General features: G+C 50.8%; 1 protein-coding gene and 1 pseudogene across 1 annotated transcript in view; one reads left to right on the plus strand and one right to left on the minus strand.

Moving 5' to 3' along the window:
• The window catches only part of LOC149332161 (uncharacterized), a 31385-nt gene extending 23697 nt beyond the window's left edge, over positions 1-7688 (minus strand). Inside the window, exon 1 of the mRNA XM_089557105.1 lies at positions 7576-7688. Coding sequence (XP_089413231.1) covers positions 7576-7633 — 58 coding nt within the window. The 5' untranslated portion in view covers positions 7634-7688. The remainder of the gene's footprint in view (positions 1-7575) is intronic.
• LOC149332160 (uncharacterized) overlaps positions 1-27846 on the plus strand; it is an 88995-nt pseudogene that overhangs the window by 36991 nt on the left and 24158 nt on the right.

Below are 27846 nucleotides of genomic sequence, written 5' to 3' on the forward strand. Positions count from 1 at the left end.
CTCGACCAGTGACCCCACGATGTGATCCTCGGCATCGACTTTTTAACGACGCACGCGGGGCGGCACTCCTGTCCTGGTGGTGGTGGGAACGGGTGTCGAAGCTTGACCGCGGTCCCGTCAAGCAGCGAGCAGCAGCAGCGAGCTAGCAAGCGACCCCGAACCGACCCATCTTCGCCAACAAGTACTACTCAAGGCGAGGATCCTCTACCAACCGAGGACGATTACCTTGAAGATATGGTCCGCGTCTGGCGCGGAAAGAAGAACGCGGCGGCGGCATCGAGGGACGCTGGTGCTGGTGCCACCCAGCAACAGGCGCCGGCTAGCTCTACGAACGCAACCTCGAACGCAACCTCGAAGCGCTCCAGGCAACTCCGGTGGCGGCCGCAGAACACGCCGCGTATCGAAAAAGACGACATCGTCGTGGTGCTGAAACCGAGAAACACGGTCGACCTCAGAGCAACTTTTGGTCCCGGACAAGCCGGCGCTGCAATCCGCAGCATCCTCGGGGACGACGCAAATGCAGGACTTGCGGTGTGGCCTGTTTGGGACCAAAACGTGCTGGTATGTGCGTTGAAATCAGTCGACGCCGCGGAGAAGCTACTCCGGGATGTTGTGCTGCGGGTTGGGGAACGCGAGCTACCGTTCCGGGGACACCCCAAACTCTCCGGTGCGTTCTGTCGCGGCGTCGTGAGTGTTTCGCCTGACGAAACGTCTGAAACCGTTAAAAGAACACTCTGTGCGGAACCAAATGTGGTGTCTGTGCGCAAGCTGGGGGGAACCCCGGTTGCGGTGATCACCTTCGCGGGGACTAAGGTGCCACGGACGGTGTTGTACAGCTACGAACGGCTCCCTGTTCGCCTGTACAAGAAAACAGTGCCTGCATGCCACCGCTGTGGCACAGTGGGCCATCGGGCCGATGCGTGCCCGCGACCGCAGCCGGGGCGCTGCAAACGCTGCGGAGTCCAGGTTCCCGATGCCACTCCTGACGGCCCGGCGGAACATGACTGCGTTCCGAGCTGCCTCATCTGCGGAGGCGGCCACCCTACCGGAGCTCCAGGCTGTGCCGGGCGGTTCCGGAAACCCATCAAACCCAGCTCCCCATCAGGATCCAAACCGAAGACAAAGACGGGGCCCAAGCAGGCTCCTCCGCCCAAGGCCAAGAAAGCGTCAGCCGATCAGGAAACCAAGGCCAAAACCGGGCCATCGAAACCTGTCAAGTCCGCGACCCAGGCGGCGCCCCCGGTCCTCAACGCCAGGGACTTCCCGCCCTTGGCACCCGTCCAACCACAGGTGAGCAGTTGGAGTAGGGCAGTCTCCGGGCCCACTACCCGTCCCTCCCCTACCCGTCCCTCCCCTACCGAAACCGCCCTACAGCAGCAAGTAGAGGAGCTCAGGCGCCAGAACCAAATTCTAGCGCGCAAAATTCAGGAATTAGAGGCCAAACAGGCCGGGTCATCTGAACCAATGCAAGAAGCTGAGCCAGACGACGAGGATGACGGATCATCCGTAACATCTTGCCTCACTAGCGTCTCGCGGCAGAGCGGGGACACGGTAGTTGGATCAGCTGGTCGCGTCGCCGGCCTAGAGGCACTGCAGCGCCAAACCGAGCAACTGGAGGAGCAAGTGGCGGCCCTCCCGAACCAAATCATGTCAGCAGTCAGCGAGTCCTTCCAGGATATGTTCAAGGCAGCTTTAACGCAAGCACTTCCTGACCTTATGGCCCAGGTCACTGACTCGGTCCTTAAAGCCGTGCAGCCCTGGGTCAGCACCCAAATTAAGAACGCCACAAGCTGCGAATCCCATCACCTCAAACGTAAGACAGCCTTCCGTCAGGCAGCGGAGGAACATGGTTCAGGCTCGGCAGCTGGTGGGTCGGTGCGGCCCCTCACTGGGGTTGCGCCGGCTTCCGGTCAGAGCTATTCCGATCACCCTTAAATAAATACGACAAGATGGCTAGCAGATGTAATAGGAATGCTAAAAACTTTGAAAAATTCCAGATCATCCAATGGAACTGCAGGGGTTTCAGATCTTGGAAAAAGCGGTCACACCTCCAGCTTTACCTGCAGTCCCTAGGTGACATGCCGGCGCTCATTGCCCTACAGGAGCCCGGCATAGACGCTAAATTATCAGGCTACAGCACCTTTCAGGGGGGCCCCTCTACGTGCATCCTGGTGAATAAGGCTTACACCGTGGTTCAGGTCGACTTAGACTTGAGTACCGAGCAAGAATATACAATGGTCCGAGTATTGCCTCTCAGACGCCGCGACCCGTCAATACATATCCTCAACATATACTGCCCTCCGCGTAAGCCGCGCGTAACTTTCAATGAAATCTTCCTTCGCGCGATAAAATTGGCAGCCAAAGAGCCTCTAGTGATCGTTGGAGACTTCAATGCTCCCAGCCTTCATTGGGGCTACCACTTCGAACAGGCAAGAGGTCGTAAGCTGGCGGAGCTCATCTCCACCCTCAGCCTCACGTTGCTCACGGACCCGGCGTATCCCACTCGAGTGGGGAATTCGGTAACCCGCGACACGTGTCCAGACCTTTCTCTCGTTAAAAATGCTAGAGCGGCTGCATGGGAGAACTTGGGAGATTCTCTAGGCAGCGATCACCTCCTTCTCCGGATTACACTCGAGGCAAAGGCAGCGCGCAAAAAATGGGGTCAGGCCAAGCTGACCGATTGGCACAAATTCCGGAATCACACTATCCCTCCCGTACTATTTTCCGGCGGCTACGCGGAATGGGCTAACCACATATACAACATTCAGAAACAACACGTCACAACACTACAAACCACCGAAGAGATCCCCGCAGTGGACACCCACCTCCTGCATTTGTGGGAGGCGCGCCGGAGCTTAACTAAACGCTGGAAAAAGCAGAAAACTAATCGCAAATTACGCGACCGCATAGCCAAACTCACAGAGCAGGCTGCAGCGTATGCTGCCGAGCTCTCAGATTCAAATTGGATAGCACGCTGCGACGCCGCAGCTCATCAGATGAGCTCGAAGGGGACGTGGCGTCTCTTTCGCAGTCTAATCGACCCCTCCCAAACGAGAGGGGAGACGCAAAAGCAGCTCCGGCGGGCTCTGCAAGGGTATCAAGGTACGACGGCGCAACTTGCGGACACTCTGTGCGACAGATATCTCTGTCGTATGGAGGACCCGCCTGGGCAACAGTACATGTACTCTGGCAGGCCTAATGAAACACTCGATGCCCCTTTTGAGTTGCACGACCTTAAGGCGGCCTTAGCAAAAATGCGCCGGGGTACGGCTCCGGGACGGGACCACATAACAGTGAACCTGTTGGCGAACCTACCGGACTCAGCCTACCTTCATTTATTAGAATACATCAACCAGATCTGGGACGGGCGTCCACTCCCTCCCGAGTGGAAAACGTCACTTGTGACGTTTATCCCTAAAACAGGTAAGGCCGTGAATACGGACAACCTGAGGCCCATAACACTGACCTCATGTGCGGGCAAGCTTATGGAGACGATGGTACGGGATCGCCTCTCTCCATACCTGGAGAGTAAGGGCTTCTTTGCAGTCACCATGTTCGGGTTTCGCCCTCACATGTCTGCACAGGATGTCCTTCTCCAGCTGCACAGGGATGTAATACGACCCACAACTATGCAACACAATGACAAAGCCATCCTCGCCCTTGATCTGAAAGGGGCTTTCGACAATGTGAAACACGGAAGCATCCTGGCCAACTTGAGTTCTACCGATTGTGGGGCTAGGACCTACGCGTATGTAAGAGATTTCTTGTCTAATCGCCAGGCCTTTCTTCGGATTGAGGGTGAGGAATACGGCCCTTACATGATGGGAACACGGGGTACCCCTCAGGGAGCAGTGTTATCACCGCTCCTGTTCAACATTGCTATGATGCGCCTCCCAAGCCAATTGGCCCGGGTGGAAGGCATTCAACACGCGTTATATGCAGATGATATTACAATTTGGACCACTCAGGGGAGCCTTGGAGACATGGAGGACCGCCTTCAGCAGGCTGCTTCCATAGTCGATGCGTATGCTAATGACTGTGGGCTCCAATGTGCTCCAGCGAAATCAGAGCTTCTGCATGTCAGAGCGAACCCAAAGGATAGGACAGCAATACACATCTCTCTGTCAGGAGGTCCTATTAGAGAGGTGGAGGAGCTCCGTATCCTGGGCCTTTTCATTCACCAGAGACTCAGACCGGACTCCACTATTGCGAAACTCAAGAGAGTAGGCGAACAGGTAGGGCGCATGATCCGCCGCGTTTCCAACAAGCGGGGTGGTCTGCGGGGCAGGGACGCGCTTCGGCTCGTCTATGCCTTCGTGACTAGCCGGATCCTCTACGCCGTGCCATATCTCCGCACTACTAAGCAAGACGAGGCGCGAATAGACGCCATCATCCGCAAGGCAACTAAGCGAGCCCTGGATCTCCCGGTGGCTACCTCTAATGCCAAACTCAAGGCATTGGGGGTGCTAAACTCCTACCAGGAGCTGCGGGAGGCCCACCTCGTGAACCAATACACGCGGCTCACGCAGACGGCTCCTGGGCGCCGCCTGCTAAACCGCTTACACATCCAACACGACTGCACTCCAGAGGAGGCGGAGCGTATCCCAGTACTATGGCGCCATATGCTCTGGGTCTCCCCGCTCCCCCGTAACATGGACACCGACATGCATGAAAACAGACGACAAGCGCGGGCTCGGGCTCTTGAGAGACAACACGGCTCCCGACCCGGTGTATATTATGTAGACGTAGCAGGGCCATCGCCCACGGGATTTTACTCGGCCGCTGTCGTTCACCAGGAAATGCACGTTGATGGACTCTCCTTTCGAGCCCCGAATTCAATGCGGGCCGAGGAAGTAGCGATAGCGCTTGCTGCCGCCCACGCCAATTCGAGAATAATCATCACGGACTCCCGAAAAGCATGTGAACATTACTTGGCAGGGGAGATCTCCCCCTTAGCTGCTTCTATTCTACGACGGACTGCCACTGATCCAACACCCAAACGAATCATTTGGGCTCCTGGCCACCAGGGCTTACGAGGTAATGAGGCCGCTGACGCGGCTGCCCGAGCGCTTACTCACCGGGCTCCTCATCCCAGCTCTTCTGGCTCGGAGACTAACCAGCCGCTGCTGCGATTCAGGGAAATATTAACACATTATAGCGACAACCACCGCCTTTTCCCGGCCCCTGCAAAAGGGCTGAGTAAGACGGAGGAGCGAACTTTAAGGCGCCTGCAGACAGGTACTCTACTCTGTCCTGCAATAATAAAACATTACGATCCTAACACGGATGGGCGATGCCCACACTGTGGGGAGACCTGTGATATCTTCCACATGGTGTGGGCATGTACTCAAAATCCCCACCTCCCCCCTTCCCCTACCCCTTCCAGAGAGGCATGGGAGACTGCCCTCCTCAACTGCTCCTCGCTTGAGTCCCAAAGGGCTCTGGTGAAACGGGCGAGAGACGGGGCCTCGTCGTGCGGTGTCCCGGACTAGGGACGCCGACCATGTAGCGGGGCCACTCTGTGGCTCCCAAACTCTTTTTTACAATATAAAAGTTTTCACCACCATCGCCAACAACTGGTGGCAGCGCCAACAGGAGAGACACTTTAACACTTGATCTCACCCCCACTGCTCTCTGAGCATGCGCTGCGTTGCTATGGCGACGGAGGCGTGCGTCGTCTGCTTCTCACGGCGTCGCGGCCGCCTCGGCCCCAAAGCTGCTCGCGGTGCCAGCGTGCGCTGCAAGTTCAATCAAGTGATTGAGCATGCTACCCGAGCAACGTCAGAGGAGAAGGCTGCGAAAGTGTAGTTGTCTGCTTCCGCGGGGGCGTTAACTCAGTATGCACGTAGGAGGTGAGCGTTGCCGGATCGCATGGATGGCTTTGCAGCAGCAGTGATGAAGGACTACGCAGAGTCCTCCCCTCTTGGTGCCTCGGCGCTCGTATTTCTTTTGTTCTGGTTTCCTTTCGTTTGCATTTCTTTGCGAAGGGCAAGTCCTCGCCGCTCCCCTTTCGCACTACAAAGCCGCGCGGTCGAAGCGCACTGTCGCTAAATAATTGCTCGAGCAGCCGAGGTGGGAAGCCCGGCTGCATATCGTCCGAAGTACCACAAACGGAGCGTTCAAGCCACGCGCTCACTACCTGGTGGTGAGTGAGCGAGATTTCAAGCCTGCCTGCTTGATGAATGCGCAGAGACTCACAGCACAGAAGCACACAGGCTCACTGGTGCGCACACTGCAGCACAGACACAGAGGCGCCTCTGTGCGGCATGATGCCCAGCGCCCTGCACGCCGCGAGCATCTTGCGACGCGGATCTGCACAAGTGGTGCAGCGTAGAAGCGGGAACTCCAATGCCTCGACTGCACCGCCATCACATGAACGCGTCGCCGAATGAAAGTTCCTGGCGCTCGTCCTTCTCTGGGCGACACGAAGCCGACGCGCATAGAAGGATCATCGCGCGCTGGAGACGCAACGCTGGAGAGCGCGCGCCGACAACGGAGATGCGTTCTCCTCCCACGGTGCGTAGGTCCGGGCGTTTTTGACACAGATTATCGTGCATAACCGCACGGACGTCTTCCAGGGTGAGCGGTACGTCGCTAGGAGGAAGCTGATGTGCGACGCAGTGGTGACATCGTCGGCCTCCTCGTTGCCGGCAATGCCGTGAGCGCTGTCAGAGCCAAGCTAGCGCTGGGCAAAGCTAATGCTGCTAGCACTCAGCCGCTAAAATTCCGCAAGGAGTTATCAAAAAAATAAATAGGCGAACTAACCAAGAGGTGCTAGAAGTGCTAAGGGAATACGTCTACTTAGGGCTAGTAGTGGCCGCTGATCCGGATCATGAGAGGGAAAGAACTAGAAGAATAAGAATGGGGTGGAGCCCATATTGATGGTTCTCCCAGATCATGAATGCCAGTTTACCAATATCCCTCAAGAGAAAAGTATACAATGAGCTGTATCTAACCGGTGGTCACCTATGGGGCAGAAACGTGGAGGCTAACAAAGAGGGTTCAGCTTAAGTTAAGGACAACGCAGAGAGCGGTGGAAAGAAAAATGATAGGTGTAACGATAAGAGATCGGGAGCGGGCAGAGTGGGTGAGGGAACAAGCGCGGGATAATGGCATCCTGGTCCAAATCAAAAGGAAGAAATGGGCTTGGGCAGGGCATGTTATGCGAAGGCAAGATAACCGCTGGTCCTTAAGGGTAACGGAGTGGACTCCAAGAGAAGGCAAGAGTAGCACGGGGCGGAAGAACGTTAGGTCGGCGGATGAGGTGAACTGTGCGGGGATACGGTGGCCGCAACTGGCAAAGGACAGGGTTAATTGGAGAGTCATGGGAGAGGCCTCTACCCTGCAGTGGCCGTAGTCAAGCTGCTGATGATGATGATGTACCAAGAAATGAGGGGTTTCGAAGCTGGAGATAAAATCCGGGGTCAACATATCAAGCTCAATATTCTAAAAGTATACCTCACTGTAATTCTGACATATTTAAGACTGAAATAACTATTTATAAAGCTTAGACCGCTTTGTTGATTACCAGGTATTCTATACTTGAGGGTCAGCAATGGTAAGAACATGACGTACCTGCAAATATTGAAGTCGTAAAAGAAGCCACTGCGAGAAGGACGACTAAGCGATGCATAATGCCGTCTCCAAGAAGAAGAAATAGCCGCACACTTCGATAGGGAGGTCTAAAAGGTGGCGTCTTTCGTGAAACAATGTAGACGCTAGATGCAGCAGTTCCTATAAACACGCTAGTCAGAGATTGATGTTCAAAAGGAAAAACAACTAAATTTAAAGTGGTATACTCAGCATTGTCAATGTTTTCTTCGGCCCATCAGAAGTACATGTATCATGGGCGATATTTCAAGCTTCGTTGTTCATTGTGAAGAAAAGCCCAAGCTCGCCATTTGGCTTGACAATGACTTGACATGCCTTCTAGGAACAAATCATTGTTATCACTCGAGCCAAATGGCGAGCTTGGGCTTTTCTTTAAATAAAATGAACAATTTATAACTTCTACGACTTTGGAAGCTCCGCTTCGAATTCCTTGTAATCAATGTAATTACTCGTTATATCTGTAGTGTAAAGCAAAACACCAATGTGCTACTGAAGCACACTTCCTATGCTTCCAGAATATTAGAAATTGCTGTCTAGCTTTGCAAAAACGAGGATGGCAGCTTTAACGAACGAATGCATCTTCAGTCATGTAGCGATGTCGCTTTAGGTTTCTCCTCGGCTAGAAATCGAAAGAAATTTTACATTTTTTTATCATGAGATGCTTGAGCAAACATTTTCTGCGTATCTTATAGTATAAAAACAGCCAAGTTCGTTCACGGTGAAATATTTATCTCCTTTTATTTTGTATGGTTCATGCACCCCGAAGGGCGCTTCATGCAGACATTCGATGTCTGCATCTGTAGCATGTCGACACTAACCTCTCGTCATTTTACCATCGTTGCTGCGGCATTCCAGTATAGTTAGTTTTGTTTACGTTGGCTCTTCGGGGACACATTTCCACATATGAATAAAGATTGTCATGAGAAATCGATCATAAAACTGATTATAAACTAAGACATTTTTACGTTCAAAAGCGTGGTTTTGAGGCACATGGTATGGTGCATTTCTAGAGAGAGAGAGACAGAGAGAGAGAGTCAAAAATTCAGGGAGGCACTTTGTTGACCTAAAGTGCGGCGAGGCGAAAGCCTTTAGCGCGGTGTTGGTGCTTGTGTCACTAATGTGTGGTTAAGATGTTAATTACACAATTGTTTGTGAATCTTGCATGCTGGAGACACTGGGGGGCGTTTGGGAGACATCCGTCTGATTCGACGCCTTTCTGCAAACACTCTCCAGCGTCCTAGACAAGGAGAACTACACATGCGTTGGTAGGAAGTAGCGTAGCCATTAGCACGCTCGGCTGCGGAACGGAGGGATGGTAGTTCGAATCCCATCGTGCACAATTTTTTTTCATGACAAGCATGACACCTCTGCTGACAACCTTCTATCGGCAACCTTCTGTCGAAGACGATAAGGCATTAAAGGCTTTCGCCTTAAAACGTTTACGCGCTGTTCCTACACTCCAAACTGAAAGGATTAAAAAGGGAAGTAAAGTAGTCCTCTAGCGCACACCCTTTCATAAAAGTTAGTGTGCTAGAGGACAGCCTACTCCTTTTTTAATCCCATATAGGTGTATTCGTGTTTATGGAGTGGGTGTTGGTATTCTTCATGGGTGGAGTCCCTACTCCAGCACACCTACGGCGGCTGCGCCAGCTTGGGCCCGTTCGACCTGTGAAAGTTGATTTATGTATCCCCAGCTGGGTTCTACCTTCCACTGCTCCGGCGTGGCATTGTGTATTACTGTGACTGCAGGGTTGTGTTGGCATCCCAATATGGTATGGTATAGTGTAGCTGTCTCCCGGCGCCATGGGCATGCGGGCCTGTATGCAGGGGTGTATCTATTTAGTTTAAATAAGCATGGATACGTGTTTGTTTGGTGTTGTCTCCAGCTTACAGTCTGATCTTTAATGAGTTTGGTTATGTATGTCCCTGTGTTCCTTGAAGTGCTTTTTTTTCTGGTTTCCCAGGCTTCTCAATTCATGCATGTGTGCGAGACCATTGCACGTTAAAGATCCCCGGGTGGTAAAAATTATTCCGGAAACCTCCACTACGGCACCTCTTTCTTCTTTCACTCCCACCTTCCTCCCTTACCTTACGGCGCGGTACAGGCGTCCACCGAGGTATGGGAGACAGATATTGTGCCATTTTCTTTCCTTAAAAAACCAGTTTACGAACCCACGACCTTCATTTCGCCCGCTTTATTTTAGAATTCACTCCATTGAGTGTGACTGTCGCACTGTGTAGTCAGTAATTAATCATTTCATTTCGTTATTGAAGTGAAAGCTTCAATAACGGGACCTCGTGCTTCGATCGCCGTGTGTCTAGTTTTCACCTTCAAATGACCGTAAGCTTCGAAAGCGAAGGAAAAGCGCATAACTGGCCCCCTGGGACAGTGGACACCTTAGCCATGCTTTAAGCGACGAAACCAATACAGCGGGTGTTTAGAAAGCAGAGGAAAGGCGCATAACTGCCCTCTTTTTCTTGACCGGTCGTGCATTTGTTACCACGCACGTTAGACAGGAATGAACGGAAGCCGAGACACGCGGAGTACCGCAACACATTTCAAAAGCCATTGCGGTTTCGAAGCTGGAAGCAGTGATAACCCCTAGTACAAAATAGAACGTCGATCGTTTGTACTACCCGGGACTACCCGGGATTGGACTACCCGGGAGCACCGTCGAAGACATGCCGACAAGTAAGCTGGGACCAGATAAGGAAATAACTATAAGCTGCCAGGGTTCCCTACCAAGGTGTGCCGCGAACACGTCAGCCTACGCAACTTCCTTGCGGCCGCCTGTTGTGCCACACGTGGGCACAGTCTAGACTATGAGTTCTTTTATATTAAGTTAACAAGGGGGTGTGTGGCCGTCGTATATGCTTTTTGCCGCCATTCCGGCGGAGGTTTAGCTCAAAGAGACACTGGCTTCAATCTTTTCGACTTTGGTGACATTTCCGTACACGACGATCTCTACAAAAGTTGGTTTTTATCTTTGTCTGACTGCATTTCTTGTGCTGTATGCTGTTAGGTTTTTGTTTTCGCTTTTTGCGAAACGTTATTGGTTGACTGCAATCCATTAAATGCACATTCTCACTGCATCTGTGTCTATGCAGGACATCCTCTTCATAAAATATATTCAAAGATTAAATTTGTGTATTGCCTTAAGCACAGTTCTTCCCGGGAGTCCTGTAAAAATATATCAGCAAAATATTACGTAGGTGCATAAGTCTGAAACAAACTAGAATACGTCTTTATTCAATTTTTTTTTTATGTCAAAGCAAGCACAAGCTCCGAGTGCGGTGGGTTGCCTCAATACTCCAGAATCGAGAGACAAGCATGACGTCACTGGAAACTAACACGCGTCTTCCGAAAATTCGCCGCTGTTTGTCTCAGAAGCGTGGAGCTCGCCTGAAATAGAAGAGTGATGAGGCATTCTTTTCTGTCGCCTTGTACACCAGGGTAAACGGCCCCGAGGATATGATTAAACGCGTACCATATTCTGACAATGGAGCCTATTTGAGCGCTTAAAGGTCTTTCTTATGTTGCTCCCAGAATCACACTGTTCAACAAGTGTTCGAGAAACTTATGGTAACCTTCGCGTGCCTTTTTTAGCGTTTACTCTGTTGAGGAAAACCTATGCGATACGATCCACTGCCAAAATACAATCAAATACAAATCAAACAGGAAGTATAGCTGACGGGGCTAGCCTGGCCTTTTTTTTTTCCTAATTTAAGGACATTCGTCACGAGTGCCATGTCATTTCACTCATTTGTAATTGGCCTTCAACAAGCAGCTCTAAATACCACCCTCTTAGAGCAGCGGCGTCTTCTGATGCACTTAAACCTTAATGCTGCAAAAGATTAACAAATTCAGTATGCCCAATCATAATTAAAAACCTAAACACTGGCCGCAAAAAAATGAGGGCATTTTAATAAGTTCCTGTACGCTTACTCAACTAGCCTTTTAATTAGAGCTGTAAGAAAGTAATTGAATAAAAACCGTCTTTCACGCTCGTTTTCTAAAGTAGCGGCTGTAACTCATTCACAATAAGAACTACGGCATCAATTTTGTACGTTTTCAGAGGAGCAATGACGTTTACAATTTTAATACCAACTTTTCTTTCTCATATTCGGCTGTATTGTTCGTTTTCCTTCTGTCGATGGTTTAGGCGCGGTTCTTTCTCATGTTTCGGATGATGGCAGCTCAAAGCCAATCGCTCTCGCATCGCGTACCTTGACCGATGCCGAGAAGAAATACAACCAGCTTGAGAAAGAGGCCCTTGCAATAATATTTGGTGTTAAGAAGTTTCATTTCTACATTTTCGGTCGTTCGTTCACATTAGTCACCGACCATAAACCGCTTCAAACAATCTTGGGCCCAAAAACCGGTATTCCGACTATCGCAGCAGCGCGTTTGCAGCGTTGGGCGCTGACGCTGTCAGCGTACCGGTATTCGCTTATCTTCAGAAAATCAAGCGAGAACGCTGAAGCCGATTTCTGTTCGTGCCTGCCGCTATCAGTGGTGAAAGATGAAACACAAGAGAGAGAGGAAACTTTTTATTCATTGCGGTTGCAATCAATGCCAGTTTCAAGCCAGGACATTGCTCGAACAACAGCTCCGGACCCCTTGCTTTGTAGAGTGATAGATTTCATAAACGTGGGGTGGCCGGCGTCTGTGACTGAAAAAGATTTGAAGCCTTTTTTTGACAGACACAACCAACGTTACTAGAACCTACTGAGTTTGTTCTAGTAACGTTGGACACAACGAGCTCACAGTTCACCAAGGCTGCATCATGTTCGGGATGCGAGTGATCGTGCCGGAAAAGTTGCGCAACTTGCTGCTGGACGAACTCCACGAAGGGCACCCAGGCATCGTGCGCAGCAAGCAACTGGCGCGCAGCTACGTGTGGTGGCCGTCCATCGAGGCGGACATCGAGCATCGTGTCAAGTCCTGCGTAAGTTGTCAAGAACAGCGTTCCGAGCCGTGCAAAGCGACCCTGCATCATTGGTCTTGGCCAACAGCACCATGGCAGCGCGTACATATAGATTTTGCGGGCCCCTTCTTGAACGCAATGTTTCTGGTAGTCGTGGACGCGCATTCCAAGTGGCCGGAAGTGTTTGTTATGCACTCGACTACGTCGGACGCTACAGTTGACAAACTGAGAGAGCTGTTTGCGCGGTTTGGTTTCCCAGAAACCATGGTCACTGATAACGGCTCGCTGTTTACTTCCGAAGAGTTCAAGCTTTTTGTGAAAGAATTAGGATATCGTCACGTGCTTACTGCACCGTATCATCCCAGCTCAAACGGGATTGCAGAGCGTTTTATTCAGACACTTAAAAACGCTCTTCGTAAGTCTAGCGGAGCGGACACATTACATCTGAGGCTTCACAAGTTTTTGCTTACCTATCGCAACTCGCCCCATGCGACAACTGAGTCACCAGCAAACATGTTACTAGGACGACGGTTGCGAAATCGACTCGATGTCGTCAAACCAGCGGTGGGAGGAAGGGTTGCATATAATCAGTTCAAGCAATCCGTGGCTCGCCCACGTCGTGATCGTGACATAGCAGTCGGTGACCAAGTGATGGCTCGCAATTATCGAGGCAGACCAAACTGGGTCCCTGGTGTTGTTGTTGGGCAGTCCGGCCCTTTGTCTTTTACCGTTCGTGCTACCACACCCAGAGGCAGTTTCACCTGGCGTCGTCACAAGGAGCAGCTGCTCGCGCGGACCACGGATCCGTACCGCGAGGCATCCAACCAGGAGGGAGACGAGTTCCTGGCGTTTTCCACCAAGCGTCGATCCAGTGACATCCTCCGCCCCTACCACCAGTGGTCCTGCCGCTTCGGAAGTGTTTCCAGACGGCGGGTGCAAGACGCTACCCGACCAGAGACCGTCGACCACCGGACAGATATCAAGCTGGAGTTTAGCTTGTTAAATGAGCCAATATAAAAGGGGAGGGATGCGGTGTCCGGCTATCGCCACCGCCGTCGCTAATGCGCATGCGCGCCAAAAACTAATAAAAGGCGTGCGCCGCAACCTATGGGTGGGTTATTCTCGGCCAGCCACGCACCGACGAACATGCGGGAATAAACGCCACGTTCGCCCCTGGAAACTTGTCTGCTCCTTCGCAGGAACGCGCGCTCATGAAAGCGCGTCTGATGAACCACGCATCACAACAACAATGTTGGCTATGCATCAGCGCTACATCCTGTCTTCATTCATTCATTCATTCATTCATTCATTTTGAGAGCTGAAGAACGAACACTGCTCATAAGGTTTTCGAGACAAAATATGGGTTCCTGGCAAAATATGTTGTTACTTTCCTCAATAGGGGAAGCTGACAGTTTTCACAATGTAATGAAAATTTTAACTCACCTTCAGTGCAGGTGGGAGAGCAATCAAAGATTGAGAAAAAAACATCATAGTGTTCACTGCGATAACATATTCTCTCCGGCAGTTGTTCGCACTTGGATGTGTTTTCGTTGTAAATGTACATTGTCTAAAATGCCTTCGTGCAACCTTCCGCGTTTCCGGTTGCATTCCGAGTTGTGCACATCTTCATACGCTCGCAGTATCTCTCTTCCTTGCTCAGTCCTGATTCTGAAAACAAAACAAAAATGTATCACAAGAAAGGTTGTAAGTGTCGAGCACCAGGTTTAGACGCAGCAAAATTACAGTGACTCATAACAGTGGGCACTGATAGCGTCTCGCTAATCTGTTAACTAATTATCATATAAACATTTTATGCAGACATTCATTATATGCTCTTTCGGTTTTTGGAATGCGGCTAGAAAGAATAGAGCGCATAGAAATGGCGCATGATCTGATTATCACAAGAATTCACTTAGATACCCTGAAGGCCGAAAAGGGCATCACATAATGAGGGTGTAAAACTCGTGCAGTAAAGAACATCAAAATGGTGGACGCCACTCGCTGATGGGTGCTACATCATAAATACTGACTGCAAGTTACAAGTGTGAGTAAAAGAAAATGCAGGCTGAATGTACAGTGGTTGGGAAAAAGCTTTGTACTCTCAGAAAGTCCAAGATTACAGTGATTTGAGGCTATAGACGTGTGTTAAAAGTTTCCTTTGAAGATTATTAGATAATTACTACCGGACATTATGACATCAAGACACTATGCTATTCCCTACTTGAACCGGCATTGCTAACAGTGAACCTTGTTATCTCAAGTGTTCACAGGAAAATGGGCCGAACTTTTTGGCGAACTTTTGGAGACATTTCAGGCACAAAATAAAGTGCGTATGGAGTTATTAGAGCGGTAGGTGCTAATGCGACGTCTTGACGAAACACGGCATCCGGCCCAATGCCTTCTAATCCGGACGTTCCTACAAACTCATGCGCATGCACGAAAAGACAGACTCAACTCTGTACGTTCCGATAAGCTGCCCATGCGCGAAAACAAAAAGAAAAAGAAGAGACACACAGAAAAACGCTGAGGCACCGTATGAGTATCAAGAGTTAGCAAGAACAAACGAATCTTGCGTCATTAGCCATCTCGCTATATCCGGTACAAAATTTTCGCTATATATCTACTTTTTCTTACTGTGACGTCACAGCCATCGTGCAGCTGCTGAAACCGAAACAGCGTGACAAAAAAAAAATTGATTATAATTTATTCAGCGGTCGTATACGCAAATACCCCATGGTGATTCATGCATAGTAGTGTCTTCCGCATCATTGTAGAGAATAAAACATGCCATCAATATTAAGTGTCAATACGAGGCATGACGAGGCATAGTGCTCTCGTGCACTGGCCATCGAAGCTGATCTGTTCACGCCGCCACGGGTTCGAACCCAAGTAGCGGCAATATATATTTACTTTATGCTCGAGGTCAGGGGCTCCACAAGATACTTGGTTAGGTTTTACTCCGTGCAGTAGTGATTTCACAATAAAACGGGTGCATGGTAGCGTTCTTTATATGGACTGTCCACGACGTACTGACTACCAGCTGGCGAAGGCCACGTCAGACGGCAAACATCGAGAAACGCACGGTAAATACGGAGGCTAGGTTCTGGCGTAGGTAAGCAAGAGCTGTTGGAAAGCACACGTAAAACTTGCACCCACAGTATAACCGTGACTAACACGTTTGGCCCTCTTATTCGTTGCACGCCATAGCGGCATCATCAAATGCCTTCTTGTCGTCCTCGGCCTTTACGTGACGGAGAGCGGGTATGTTCACGGTTCACGGCCAAGCGCCAGAGTCTTCTTGGAAGCCGTTGAGTTCCAGACGGCTGCTTGGATGCAGACGGTTGAGTTCCAGATGCCTGGATGTGACGACAAAGCAACGTGCGGAGAGACGGCTGTGGATGAGGTGGCTAAAGGCCCATTCACACTTGCCAGTCGCAAAGGGCACGCGACCAGCAGTCGCTTGCGACCAAGCAGCAGCTCGAGAGCACCGTTGTTCACACTGGCAAGCGCGACCAGCGGGTCGCCTTCTCGTTAGATTCTCGTTTGCAGCGAAAACTCTCGGGAATGACGTTTTTCGCGCGCTTTCGAGAGTTTCGTCGGTTTTGGCCGCGCTTCCTGTCTCGCGCTCGGCTCTCTAAACTGCTGTTCGCAATGTACTGCAATGACCCGAGCGAAGATGAGGATGTCGTGACTGTTTTGATGCGCACCGCGGTCGTACAAGCGTCATGATGACAGAGGCCCGCTTCTCTGCAGGGCCGGCCTAACAGCCTGCAGTATGCCGGCCGCCGGCGTCAGAAAAATGCGCCAATATTGCTTGTTCGCGTTCATACCAAGCCCTTGGGTACAGGTATGTAAAAAATGAATCATTTTTGAAGATCGCCGGCCAGTACCAAGTTGCTGGTAGAAATGATAACTGCGACACAAGCAAATTTCTTCCGATAGCCGCTTTGCTGCTGCTGCTCCATGCGGCTCGACTGTTGTCTGCTAGCCCCGCTGCTGAAGGCGTCGCGGAAATCGAGCATGTTTTGACATTATTGTGATACGAGGTCCACAATAAAGCGGTGACGAAAGCACTATCTTCATTACTAGCGCTAGCAAGGATCCGAACCGCCCTCAGCTGCGGCATCGGTATGAAACCGGGTAGGCTTAGCGACGACCAGGGCAGCCAGAGAGCAGCGCAGGTCGTCGCCCGGCGCTCCCATGAGCGGTGTCGTTGCTGGAAGCTTGGCTCGCTCGCTGATTGGTTCAGCGGTTTGCGACTCGTCGCGAGGCTGAAAAATTGAGCAGCGAGCGACTGGCCCGCGACTTTGCTTTTCGACCAGCTAGGGCGAATTTATTCGACTGTCGCTTTTCAACCAAAACGGTCGCGCGACCTCTGCGACTCGCAAGTGCGAACGGGTTTTAAGCCGTTGCACGGCATGGCAGCATCGCGAAGCGGGCCTTCAGCAAATTCATTGCTGTCAGCGCAACGTGCGGCTGTCAGAGACGGCGGTGCATGACGTGGCTAAGCCCTGCAGGTACTGAGATAGCGCTGTGATGGACTGAGCGATTCCAGCTGTCAGCATTGTGCCGGGTCCACCAAGGATCCTTGACTCCATTTCCAAACGGTGCGATGGACTGTGCGACCTCCTCGGTATTCCCCTAAGGGTACGCAGCTTCCCGAATAGGCTGTCCGAATTGGGAGTCCTCGGACAGCGCCTCAGAATTTGAAAGGTGAAAGATAGTATCTGCGAGGGCGCGACTACTCTTGAGGACCTTCCTTAGGTTCATTCACTTTAAGTAGAGTCATCCTGTCGACTGCGCCACTTTAAGGGGTCAAGTAGTACACGCACCCGTTCCTTTTAGTGCATTCGTGTAATTTATCTTAATCTGAAGGTATTTGCTAAAGACTTTAATTACACACTTTAGGAATGATAACAAGGTTTTGCTAACGCTTCGACTTGGCAGCAATCTTCGTCATCAAAGTAATGAACTGCTGTTAGAAATCAGCATTTGTAGGCCATGGAAAAAAGTAGCTACAGTAAACCTTAGGTAAGAGATGTCTGCTAAATGAGACGCTGGTACATGTCTCTTGTGAATCGTGTTCCTGTTTGTTTAAGCGTCACGCAGTCGGTACTGCCGCCATGGGTTCACTCCCGTTTTTGAGTGACTCAGTACAAAAGTGTCAGAAGGGTGTAAACGCACCGATGCAACAAAACGCAGTTATCTGAAAACGCTAATACTTCAGTTCTAGAGCCTGTAATATCGTAGACCTCAATTTGAGGAAAAAAATGGCTAGGTTACCGCCGAACGAGGATGGTGCCTATAGCATGCTACCGGTGAAATTTCGTGGGAAGCTATGGAAAAGAAGTAGGCCTTTGACATATTTAACTGCGCGTGCAAAAGTACTCCTCACTCTAATGCTCACATATTTAAGGCTGACTGTACGTACTATCGCGCTCAATATGAGTTGCAACGTGCGGTCATCGACCGGGGCTCGTTCCGTGGTGTGCCTCCTCCAAACAGTCGCTCGGAATTCTGGGAGAAACTGCTATTCCAGGAAACAACAGCACCCTCGCTCAGGAAAAAGTTTCTCCCAGAATTCCGAGCGGCTGTTTGGAGGAGGCACACCACGGAACGAGCCCCGGTCGATGACCGCGCGTTGCAACTCATATTAAGCGCGATAGTATATATATATATATATATATATATATATATATATATATATATGACAGAAGCCAACAGCCACAGAAACCAAGGGGCACAGGGGATTTTTTTTAAATATATTTATTTATTTTGTGCTATTGATCAATTTAGAATAATACTGAATATGTTATCGCTTAAACTTAATTGATTAGAAAAGCAGAAGAAAAAACAACCACATGCCGCCGGTGGGATCCGAACCCACGACCTCCGATCCCACCGGCGGCATGTGGTTGTTTTTTCTTCTGCTTTTCTAATCAATTAAGTTTAAGCGATAACATATTGAGTAGTATTCTAAATTGATCAACAGCACAAAATAAATAAATATATTTTTAAAAAAATCCCCTGTGCCCCTTGGTTTCTGTGGCTGTTGGCTTCTGTCATATTTATAACGAGCCCCTCAATCCCCTTCCCTATATATATATATATATATATATTATTTTGGGCGCCTGTATTATCTCGCGTGCCATTTGTATTTATTCTAATATTGTTGTTTTTTTTTTATTCTTAAGCGGTGTTCCCTGTAATGAAATTTGCCTTTTTGGTACACTTTCTAACACTCAGGCGCTGTCTTTATCTTAATTTGTGGGCTTTTACGCATTTCCCCACATATCCTCTACTAAAAAATGCTACAAAAGTGACACAATCTTGTGTGTATTCTGTGTATTCTTGTCACCTCTGCGTGTGTGTGTTTTTGTTCCCTTCGGCCATCGCAGTGTCATTTTCTGTCTTTATTTATACTTGTTTTCCACTCCTGTAAAGAAGGAGCCTATCCATGTGGTTCTCATTTGCGACCCTCATGGGGTTTTGCTTCCTTCGGCCATCGCAGAGCCATTTTTTGTCTTTATTCTTTTTTCTACTCCTGTAAATAAGGAGCTTTCCATATGGTCTTCATATGCGAACTCATCTGGTTTTGGGGTCCATGTGCCACCGTGTCGAGACACTTACCTCAGCCGCAACCTGTGTGTCCTCGTGTTTTCTTCTGGAGTCCCGCGGGGCCACACAGAGGAGGCTTGAGGTGATACTTACGCACACAATTGGCAGGCACTTCCCTTCTTTTGTTAACCACCCCCACGCCTTCCCCCCCCCCCCCCCCCAACTGGGCGCGTGCCCGCCTGGGCCCACCTCCCTCTCACCTCTTACTCGCGGCGCCTTTGCTGGCGTATCTTAGCGTTTGGGTTTCGTTTCTTGGCTGTGTTCCTCTTTCCCCTTTGATTTTTCTCATTTTTTTGCTTTTAGACCAGTCCCTGGTCGAAACGTTGAATAAATCTGTTAAGTTTTTCAATGTGACTTCCCCAACTTCTTATATATATATATATATATATATATATATATATATATATATATATATATATATATATATATATATATTTCATTTTCCTTTTTTTTCTTCTTTTTTTTCTGTTGTCTGCTCCCTCTGTTGGAGGGTCATATTTTATTTTTTTGCTCTCGCGGCCAGGAGAAGGAACAAGTTTTCGCATTTTTCTACGAAAGTTGTTGCACGGCCACGCACCTGTCGAGCACCTCCCAGCTGGACGCAACTGTCAATAAGCAAGCCTGTGATTGTGCTTAACAAAGCATAGGCCGCATCTGGACGTTGTATTTTCTGACTGAGTACCTGTTCCTCGCACTCTTTTTTTTTTGGTGTATGTGTGTGTGGGTCGCACTGCCTCTAATAATTTTTTATGCGTATTTTTCTGCTATGTGTTTTGTGTTACCCACTTACCTGTTCTGTGCCCGCCCCTATAAAAGGGGATGCATTCACAATGTAAAATCACTCCTGAAGAAGATCGGTCTTCCGATCGAAACGTCGAGTTTAATAAATATGTTTCCTTTAACGAAGCGTATACTTCGCTATATATTCTTATAAACAGTCTAGTACTTCACGCTTTCGCAACCTATATATATATATATATATATATTGTAACGGAAAACAGGGCGACAGGTCGCTAACCAGCAGAATGCAGCAGCGTGGCGTTACTCCCCCCCCCCCCCCCCAAAAAAAAAAAAAGAAAATCGTAAAGGCGGGGTAGCAGTACGGGCAGTGGAAAGAGAAAAAAACAAAACAGCACAAGCACACAAAAATATACAAGGGAGGTGGGCGAAGGTGTCCCACGCGAAAACTAGCGGAACACTGAGCGTACTATCCATTACCGCGTGAAGTACGGTTTCATGCGGACAACGTGTACAACCTCAGAGCGGGGTGGGCGACGCTGAGGCTGCACCGTCCCGTCAGGAAGAACTTCGTAGGTCATTTCTGTGACGCGGCGCAAAACTCTGTACGGTCCAAAGTAACGGCACATCAGTTTTTCAGACAAGCCTGGGCGGCGTACCGGGGTCCATACCCAAACTTGGTCACCCGGATGGTATTCGACGTGCCGATGACGGAGGTTGTAGCGGCGCGCATCCGTGCTCTGCTGCCGCTGAATGTGAATACGGGCAAGTTGACGTGCTTCCTCGGCGCGCTGAGCGAACTGCTCGGCGTCGGGCGTGAGTGGGTGGTCATCAGTGCAGCATGGAAGCATTGCATCCAGCATCGTCTGAACGTCACGTCCGTAGACCAGACGAAATGGTGTAAATCGGGTTGTCTCCTGGGTGGCCGTGTTGTAAGCGCATGTGACATACGGGAGAATCTCGTCCCAGGTTTTGTGCTGCGAGTCTATGTACATTGCGATCATGTCTGCGATCGTTCTGTTGAGTCTCTCTGTGAGCCCGTTTGTCTGTGGGTGATAGGCAGTGGTTTTGCGATGGCTCGTGTGACTGAGCTCGAACACGTCGCGCATGAGCTGTGCCGTAAACGCCGTACCTCGATCAGTGATTACGTGGGACGGTGCGCCATGACGCAGCACGATTTGTTGCATAAAAAACTGGGCGATCTCAGATGACGTACCGCGCTGCACCGCCTTGGTTTGCGCAGACCTTGTTAAATAGTCGGTCGCGACTATGACCCATTTATGACCGGCCGATGACACAGAGAATGGGCCCAGAAGATCGATGCCGACTTGATCAAACGGCGTCCGAGGCGGTTCAATAGGTTGGAGCAAGCCCGCTGGCTTGAGAGGAGGCGCCTTACGACGTTGGCAATCGCGGCAGCCTCTGACGTAACGCTGGACGGCGTGAGAAAGTTTGGTCCAATAATACGCCTGGCGCACGCGTGCGAGTGTGCGGGCAAAGCCCAAGTGGCCGGAGGTCGGCTCATCATGACAAGCAAGAAGTATATCGGTGCGGAGATCTGCCGGAACGACGAGGAGGTGCGCTCGGTCAATAGTGCTGGAGTTTTTCTTAAACAAAATGCCGTTCCGGGGGCAGAAGGCCGGCAGGTTCCTAGAAAATTGGCGGGGTACGACAGAAGCTCGGCCCTCCAGATAATCAATGATAGGTCGCAGGTCTGGGCCAGCTCGCTGTCGGGTCATTAAGTCTAAGTCGCTGAAAACTCCAATAAAACCACTCTCGTCCTCTATGCTATCGTCCGCTAACCCGACGGGTGCGCGAGAGAGTGCGTCAGCGTCTTCGTGCGTCTGGCCAGATTTGTGCACAATGGTGTAGTCGAATTCTTGGAGGCGGAGGCTCCATCGGGCTAGGCGCCCCGATGGGTCGCGAAGATTGGCAAGCCAGCACAACGAATGGTGGTCGGTAACTACTTTGAACGGGCGGCCGTAGAGGTACGGACGAAATTTCATGGTTGCCCACACAACCGCAAGGCATTCTTTTTCTGTGGTCGAATAGTTTGTTTCAGCGCGAGAAAGCGTGCGGCTTGCATACGCGATGACCCTTTCCACTCCACCTTGGTGTTGGACGAGTACGGCGCCGAGGCCGACGTTGCTCGCGTCGGTGTGGACTTCGGTTTCAGCCTCTTCATCAAAGTGCTCAAGAACAGGGGTTGTTAGCAGTCGTCTGCGCAGCTCGGCAAAAGCCTCCTGCTGCTCGGCAGCCCACACGAACTCTGTATCATTGCGCGTGAGGTGGTACAGGGGTGCGGCAATCTTTGAAAAGTCGGCGATGAAGCGGCGGTAATATGCGCACAGACCCAAAAAACGTTGCACACTTTTCTTTGTTGCAGGAACAGGAAAGTTGGCGACGGCAGCAGTTTTCTCGGGGTCGGGCTTAACGCCATCGGCACTCACGAGGTGACCGAGAAACTTCAACTCTTTGTACCCAAAGTGGCACTTCTCTGGCTTTAGCGTTAAGTCGGCCGATCGGAGGGCATCTAATACTGTCCTCAGGCGTTCAAGGTGTTCGGCAAAGGTTTCGGAAAATACGACGACATCATCGAGATAAACCAAACAAGTTTGCCATTTTAGTCCAGCGAGAACGGTATCCATCATCCGCTGGAAAGTTGCCGGCGCTGAACATAGCCCAAAAGGTAGCACTTTAAATTCGTACAGTCCGTCGGGAGTCACGAAAGCCGTTTTTTCGCGGTCCCGCTCGTCGACCTCTATCAGCCAGTACCCACTCTTTAAATCGATGGAGGAGAAGTACTGGGCGCGACGAAGTCTGTCGAGCGAGTCGTCGATACGAGGCAGCGGGTAGACGTCTTTTTTAGTGATGTTGTTCAGTTTTCGATAATCCACGCAGAAGCGGAGTGTCCCATCTTTTTTCTTGACCAGCACGACAGGTGAAGACCAGGGGCTGCTGGAAGGTTGAATTATTCCATCTGAAAGCGTCTCCTTCACCTGCGTTTGGATCGCCTCGCGCTCCTTCGGTGAGATACGGTACGGCTGCTGATGGATAGGGCGGGCATCGTCGGGCGTAATGATGCGGTGCTTGAGAAGAGCCGTTTGCCGGACTTTCGATGAAGAAGCGAAACAGGTAGCGTATTCGAGTAGGAGGGCACGTAGTTCTCGCTGTTGAGTCGCCGAAAGGTCCGGGCTGATGTCAAGGGATGGGCGCACAGGTCTAACAGCTTCGAACGCGAAACATTCAGAAACCTCCGCTAATGGGTCGGCGAATGCGATGGCAGTAGCACGAAAAAGGTGCCGGTGCTCGTTAGAGAAGTTAGTCACCAGGAGCTCAGAGCAGCCGTCGCGGAGATGGATGAGACTTCGCGCTGAACAGATGCCGTGGGTGAGCAAAAGGGACAGGTTGCCTTCTGCGACCGCTGTCCCTTCACGTAGTCCGTCGCAGTGAACACTCACAAAAACACTGGCGCGTGGCGGAATCCAAACGCTCTCGGCGGATATTCGAAGGGCGGCGCGGCGTTGACAGTCCTCGGAGTAAACATCAGCTTTCTCGGTAGAAAACGTGACAGTGCGCTTTCGCAGGTCAATAATAGCTCCATACTCCCAAAGAAAATCAACGCCAAGGATGCAGTCACGGGAGCAGTCAGGTAGAACTAGGCAGCTGACGACAAATGTGGAGCTGCGAATTTGGACTCTTGCTGTGCATAGGCCAAGCGGAGTTACGACATGTCCGCCAGACGTGCGAATCTGCGTGCCGGACCAGGGCGTCATTACTTTTTTAAGAAGCGCCGCTAGCTTTCCGCTTAAAATCGAGAAATCAGCGCCAGTGTCCACCAAAGCACTAACCTTACAGCCATCGAGAAGCACGGGTATATCCAACGAGAATCGATCTCCGAGTTCAGGTACTGCAGTCGTTGCCTTTAAATCGCGGTCGGTCGCTGTTCGCGTTGTCGGGGGGTCTTGTTCGCATCGATTGCCAGCGGCCTCGCCCCCTGAGGTCGCTCTCTTTAGTTTTCCCGGCGGGTCATCCAGCGGCGGGCCTCTGCGTCATCCAGGAGGAGCTTTGGGGCTGTGGCGAAGGTCGGCGTGGTGATGGAGACCGAGACTGCCGCTGGGGAATTGTCGCCATGCGCTGCTGGGCTACGTAGTCCTCGATCTCCCGGGGTCGTTGACCTCTTGGTGGACGGGGCATGTCGATAGGGAACCCCCGCAGCCCAAGCTGTCGATACGGGCACTGCCGATACAGATGACCGGGTTCCCCGCAGTGAAAGCAGAGACGCCGCCGATCTGGAGCACGCCACAGGTCCGTCTTCCGCTGGGGCGATCGTCGATTGTCGATGTAGTACGTGTCGGGGTGTGCGGAAAACAGCGAGCCTTGACTGGACGGAGGAAACTGCGCCGAAGAGGGCGCAGGACGTTGCAAGGCTTCAGCATACGTTGGACGACGGCACTCCGTGGGTAAAGCCGGCGGGTCAACGGACGGGAACGAAGGTCGCAGGGCTTGAACCTCTTCGCGGACGAGGCTAGCGAGAGAGCCGGCCGTCGGCAGGGGAGCACCGAAAAGCGCCTGGAGCTCTTCGCGCACAACGGAGCGAATCAGGTCGCGGAGATCAGGGTTAGCCCCGAAGGCAGGAAGCGGCTCTGTAAGTGAAGCGGCGAGTACCGGCCGGTCGTAGGTGGTAGACCGCCGCAGGAGCATCTTCTCCATCGTGACCGCTTCCGTGAGAAACTCAGCAACAGTCCCAGGTGGACTGCGCACGAGGCCAGCGAAAAGTTGCTCCTTAACACCGCGCATGAGTTGGCGCACCTTTTTCTCTTCGGGCATGGCCGGGTCAGCTCGCCGGAAGAGCCGAGTCATATCCTCCACGTACATGGCTACAGTCTCATTTGGCATTTGAATGCGAGACTGCAAAGCCCGTTCAGCCCGTTCTTGGCGATCCGTGCTGGTGTAGGTCTCCAGCAGGAGTCGGCGGAACTCGTGCAATGATGTTAGCGCATCTTCTCGGTTCTCATACCACGTACGTGCACCATACTCCAGGCTAAAGAAGACGTTTCGAAGCTTGGCTGCGTTGTCCCACTGGTTGAACGAGGCCACGCGTTCAAACTCGACCAGCCAGTCTTCGACGTCTTCGAGCTGACTGCCGTGGAATAGTTTGGGCAGTCGCGGATTCTGCAAGGTATAGTAGGCTGCAGCTGGCATAACAGGTCGATGGGTGGGTGCTCTTGCAGACTCCAAAAGCCCGTGTTCGGGAGGTAGGCCTTGGTTTCTCCGGCTAGCACGGTGCACAGGAGTGTCCACCAGTGAAGGACTGGAGCCAAGGGTATGCGGAGGAGTATTAGACATATACAGGGATCTTACCCATCACCTCCACCAAAATATGTAACGGAAAACAGGGCGACAGGTCGCTAACCAGCAGAATGCAGCAGCCAGCCAGCCAGCACGAGACACTTCAACGTCTTCGAAGACACTTCAGCGCCACCTGAGAACACCAGGTGGCAATATATATATATATACAAAACCGCTTTGTTGCTGATCAGCCATTCTAAACTTGAGAGTCGGCAACAAAAAGGTCATGGCATACCAGCAAATACTGAGGACACCCAAGTGCACGCTGCAAGAAGGGCGATTAAACGGTGCATATTGGCGTCCCTAAAAAGAGAGTATAGATGCACACGACGATGTCCAGACCAAAATATTACTGGTGTCTAAACACCGCCGAACAGGTGTCTTTCGTGCATCTCTGTAGGCTCTTGACGCTGCTGCTGCTAATGATCATGATAATGCTGCACTTACTAGGTTTACTCACAGAACTGTGAACGGAATAAGAGATAATATGAATTGTGCTGACATGCACAGCGTCACAAATGTTTTCTTTTAGACATCTGGAGTACATCTGTCTCGGGCAGCATTGCCATTGTTAAGAGTCAAGTCAAATGGCGACCTCAGGCTTTTCTTTAAATAAAACAGAAAACGAAATACTTCTGAGACTTTCTAAGCGACGCACAGGTCTAGACACACTACCAATATGCATCGCAAAACACCACTGTGTTAAAGAAGCAGATCTATATTTCCAAAATGCTGTAAATAATTGCCGGAGAAACGTAAATACGAGCAAACAAAGATTAAACTTCGTATTTAAACCATTTCGTTCTAAACAGGATGTTCCTCTGACGCCTACTCCTCTGACGTTGCTCAAGTAGAAGTAGTAGTAGAATGAAGTACTAGACTTTAAAGCGGCTTTGAAATGGGCTCTAACAAATTTCGTGTGCCTATGATGTTAAAACACCCTGCTTTACGACAGTTGTCCCGAAAATATTTTTGAAATGCGTTTTGTATAAGCTATCTGTAGTCAAAATTTTAATTTCAACATGTTCTCTCCTTTCCCTCTCCTCTGTTCTCTTTTTGCGCGTTTGAAGGTGGGCGCTCCTCCGCCGGCCCCACCTCCGGGGGCGGAGTTTCCTGACCCGCCGGAGCTACGCGGCTTATTGGCCGCGGTCATGGTAGCTGCCTGATGTTTGAAAGAGTCTAACCAGTAGCCGTCTCTCAACTTGTATTCGCAGGAGCGGTGCTACGGAGGAGGGTGCGAGCATGAAAAAGTCGCCGGGAAGGGCCCGCCAACTTTCTTGACAACACAATGCAGTGATTGAGCGAGTTGACGGGCTCTTCACAGAAGGTGTTTCAGAGCTCCTTTAACTTGCAGCGCACGCTAGCGCCGCAAAAGGCTTTGGGGCCGCGGCGGCCGTGTGACGCCGTAAGAAGCAGACGTCGCGCGACTCCGTCGCCATAGCAACGTAGAATGCGCAGAGAGCAGTGGGGGTGAGATCAAGTGCTAAAAGTGTCTCCCTCCAGACAGAGGTTTACAAGATGCTGGCAAACAACATTATTTAGCCTTCTAGCAGCTTTTGGGCATCCCATGCGGTGTTGGTCAAGAAGAAAGATGACAGTTGGCGCTTCTGTGTCGACTATCGCCTTCTTAATCTGGTAACGAAGGTAACAAATTTTAATCAGGTGGCAACACCACAAAGCCGTCCTTCAGGAAATGCCTTATGTTTTCGACCCCAGCATGACGGTAGTAGTAATAGACATGGTTGATATCCACACGCAAGGGTAGTATAGGAAGCCGGGGAACTCCGGAAGGGTCCGCTCTAGATGCGCTGGCAACGCGCGATGGCCAACGGAGGCAATGAATCAGGAGGCGGCCTAGCTCCGTCAGGGGTAGGAAGCTTCTATATATACCGCTGCCAGCGCCGGTCCTGTCTACTTCTTCTGTCCCTTGTCTCTGCACTGTTATTCACTGACAATATATACCACTGGCCAGCCCCACTTCCTTCCTTAGCAGCCGGAGGAGAGGCAATAGGAGCGCCGTGTCGTTGTCCTGGCAACAGTATACAGTCGAAAAAAACTTCATCCCTGTGCACGAATCGAACCACCGCCTGCCATAACAAAACAGCTTCGTATCCCGCTGCCTCAGACAATTCGGCCAACGCCGCAATCTGTAGCGCTGCGTGCACGTCCACGATTCATTAATTTTTTAAACATCGCGTCTCATTCAGTCACCAGGTGCGCTGCAGTAGATGAAGCCGAAACGAAGCAGTGTTTCCTACCCCGCACTCAGTGATGACCTGGGACGCTTGGACGTGATTTTTGAAAGGCGCGGTGGACATCATGATGTCCGCGCCGGCAGCTTGACGAAGAGATTATGTAGAAAGTTAACATGCGCCAGGATGCGATCACTCTAAAGGACATCATCTGAGGCTGGCTCTCCTGAAGTCGAGTTATCACTTCAGCTGCGCCAATTTGCAATAAACGGCTATGAACCAGAAAGTATTTGTTTTTAAACAGAAGACTGACACACGCTGAAAAAGCAGTAATGCTTCACTAAGGTTCTGAACGCAGACAAGTCTTCAGCAGAGTACTTGAAGATTGTTACGTATCAGTATTTATA

This window comes from Amblyomma mixtum, chromosome 8 (genome assembly GCF_055824585.1).
Source record: "Amblyomma mixtum isolate Tamu chromosome 8, ASM5582458v1, whole genome shotgun sequence".
NCBI lineage: Eukaryota > Metazoa > Arthropoda > Arachnida > Ixodida > Ixodidae > Amblyomma > Amblyomma mixtum.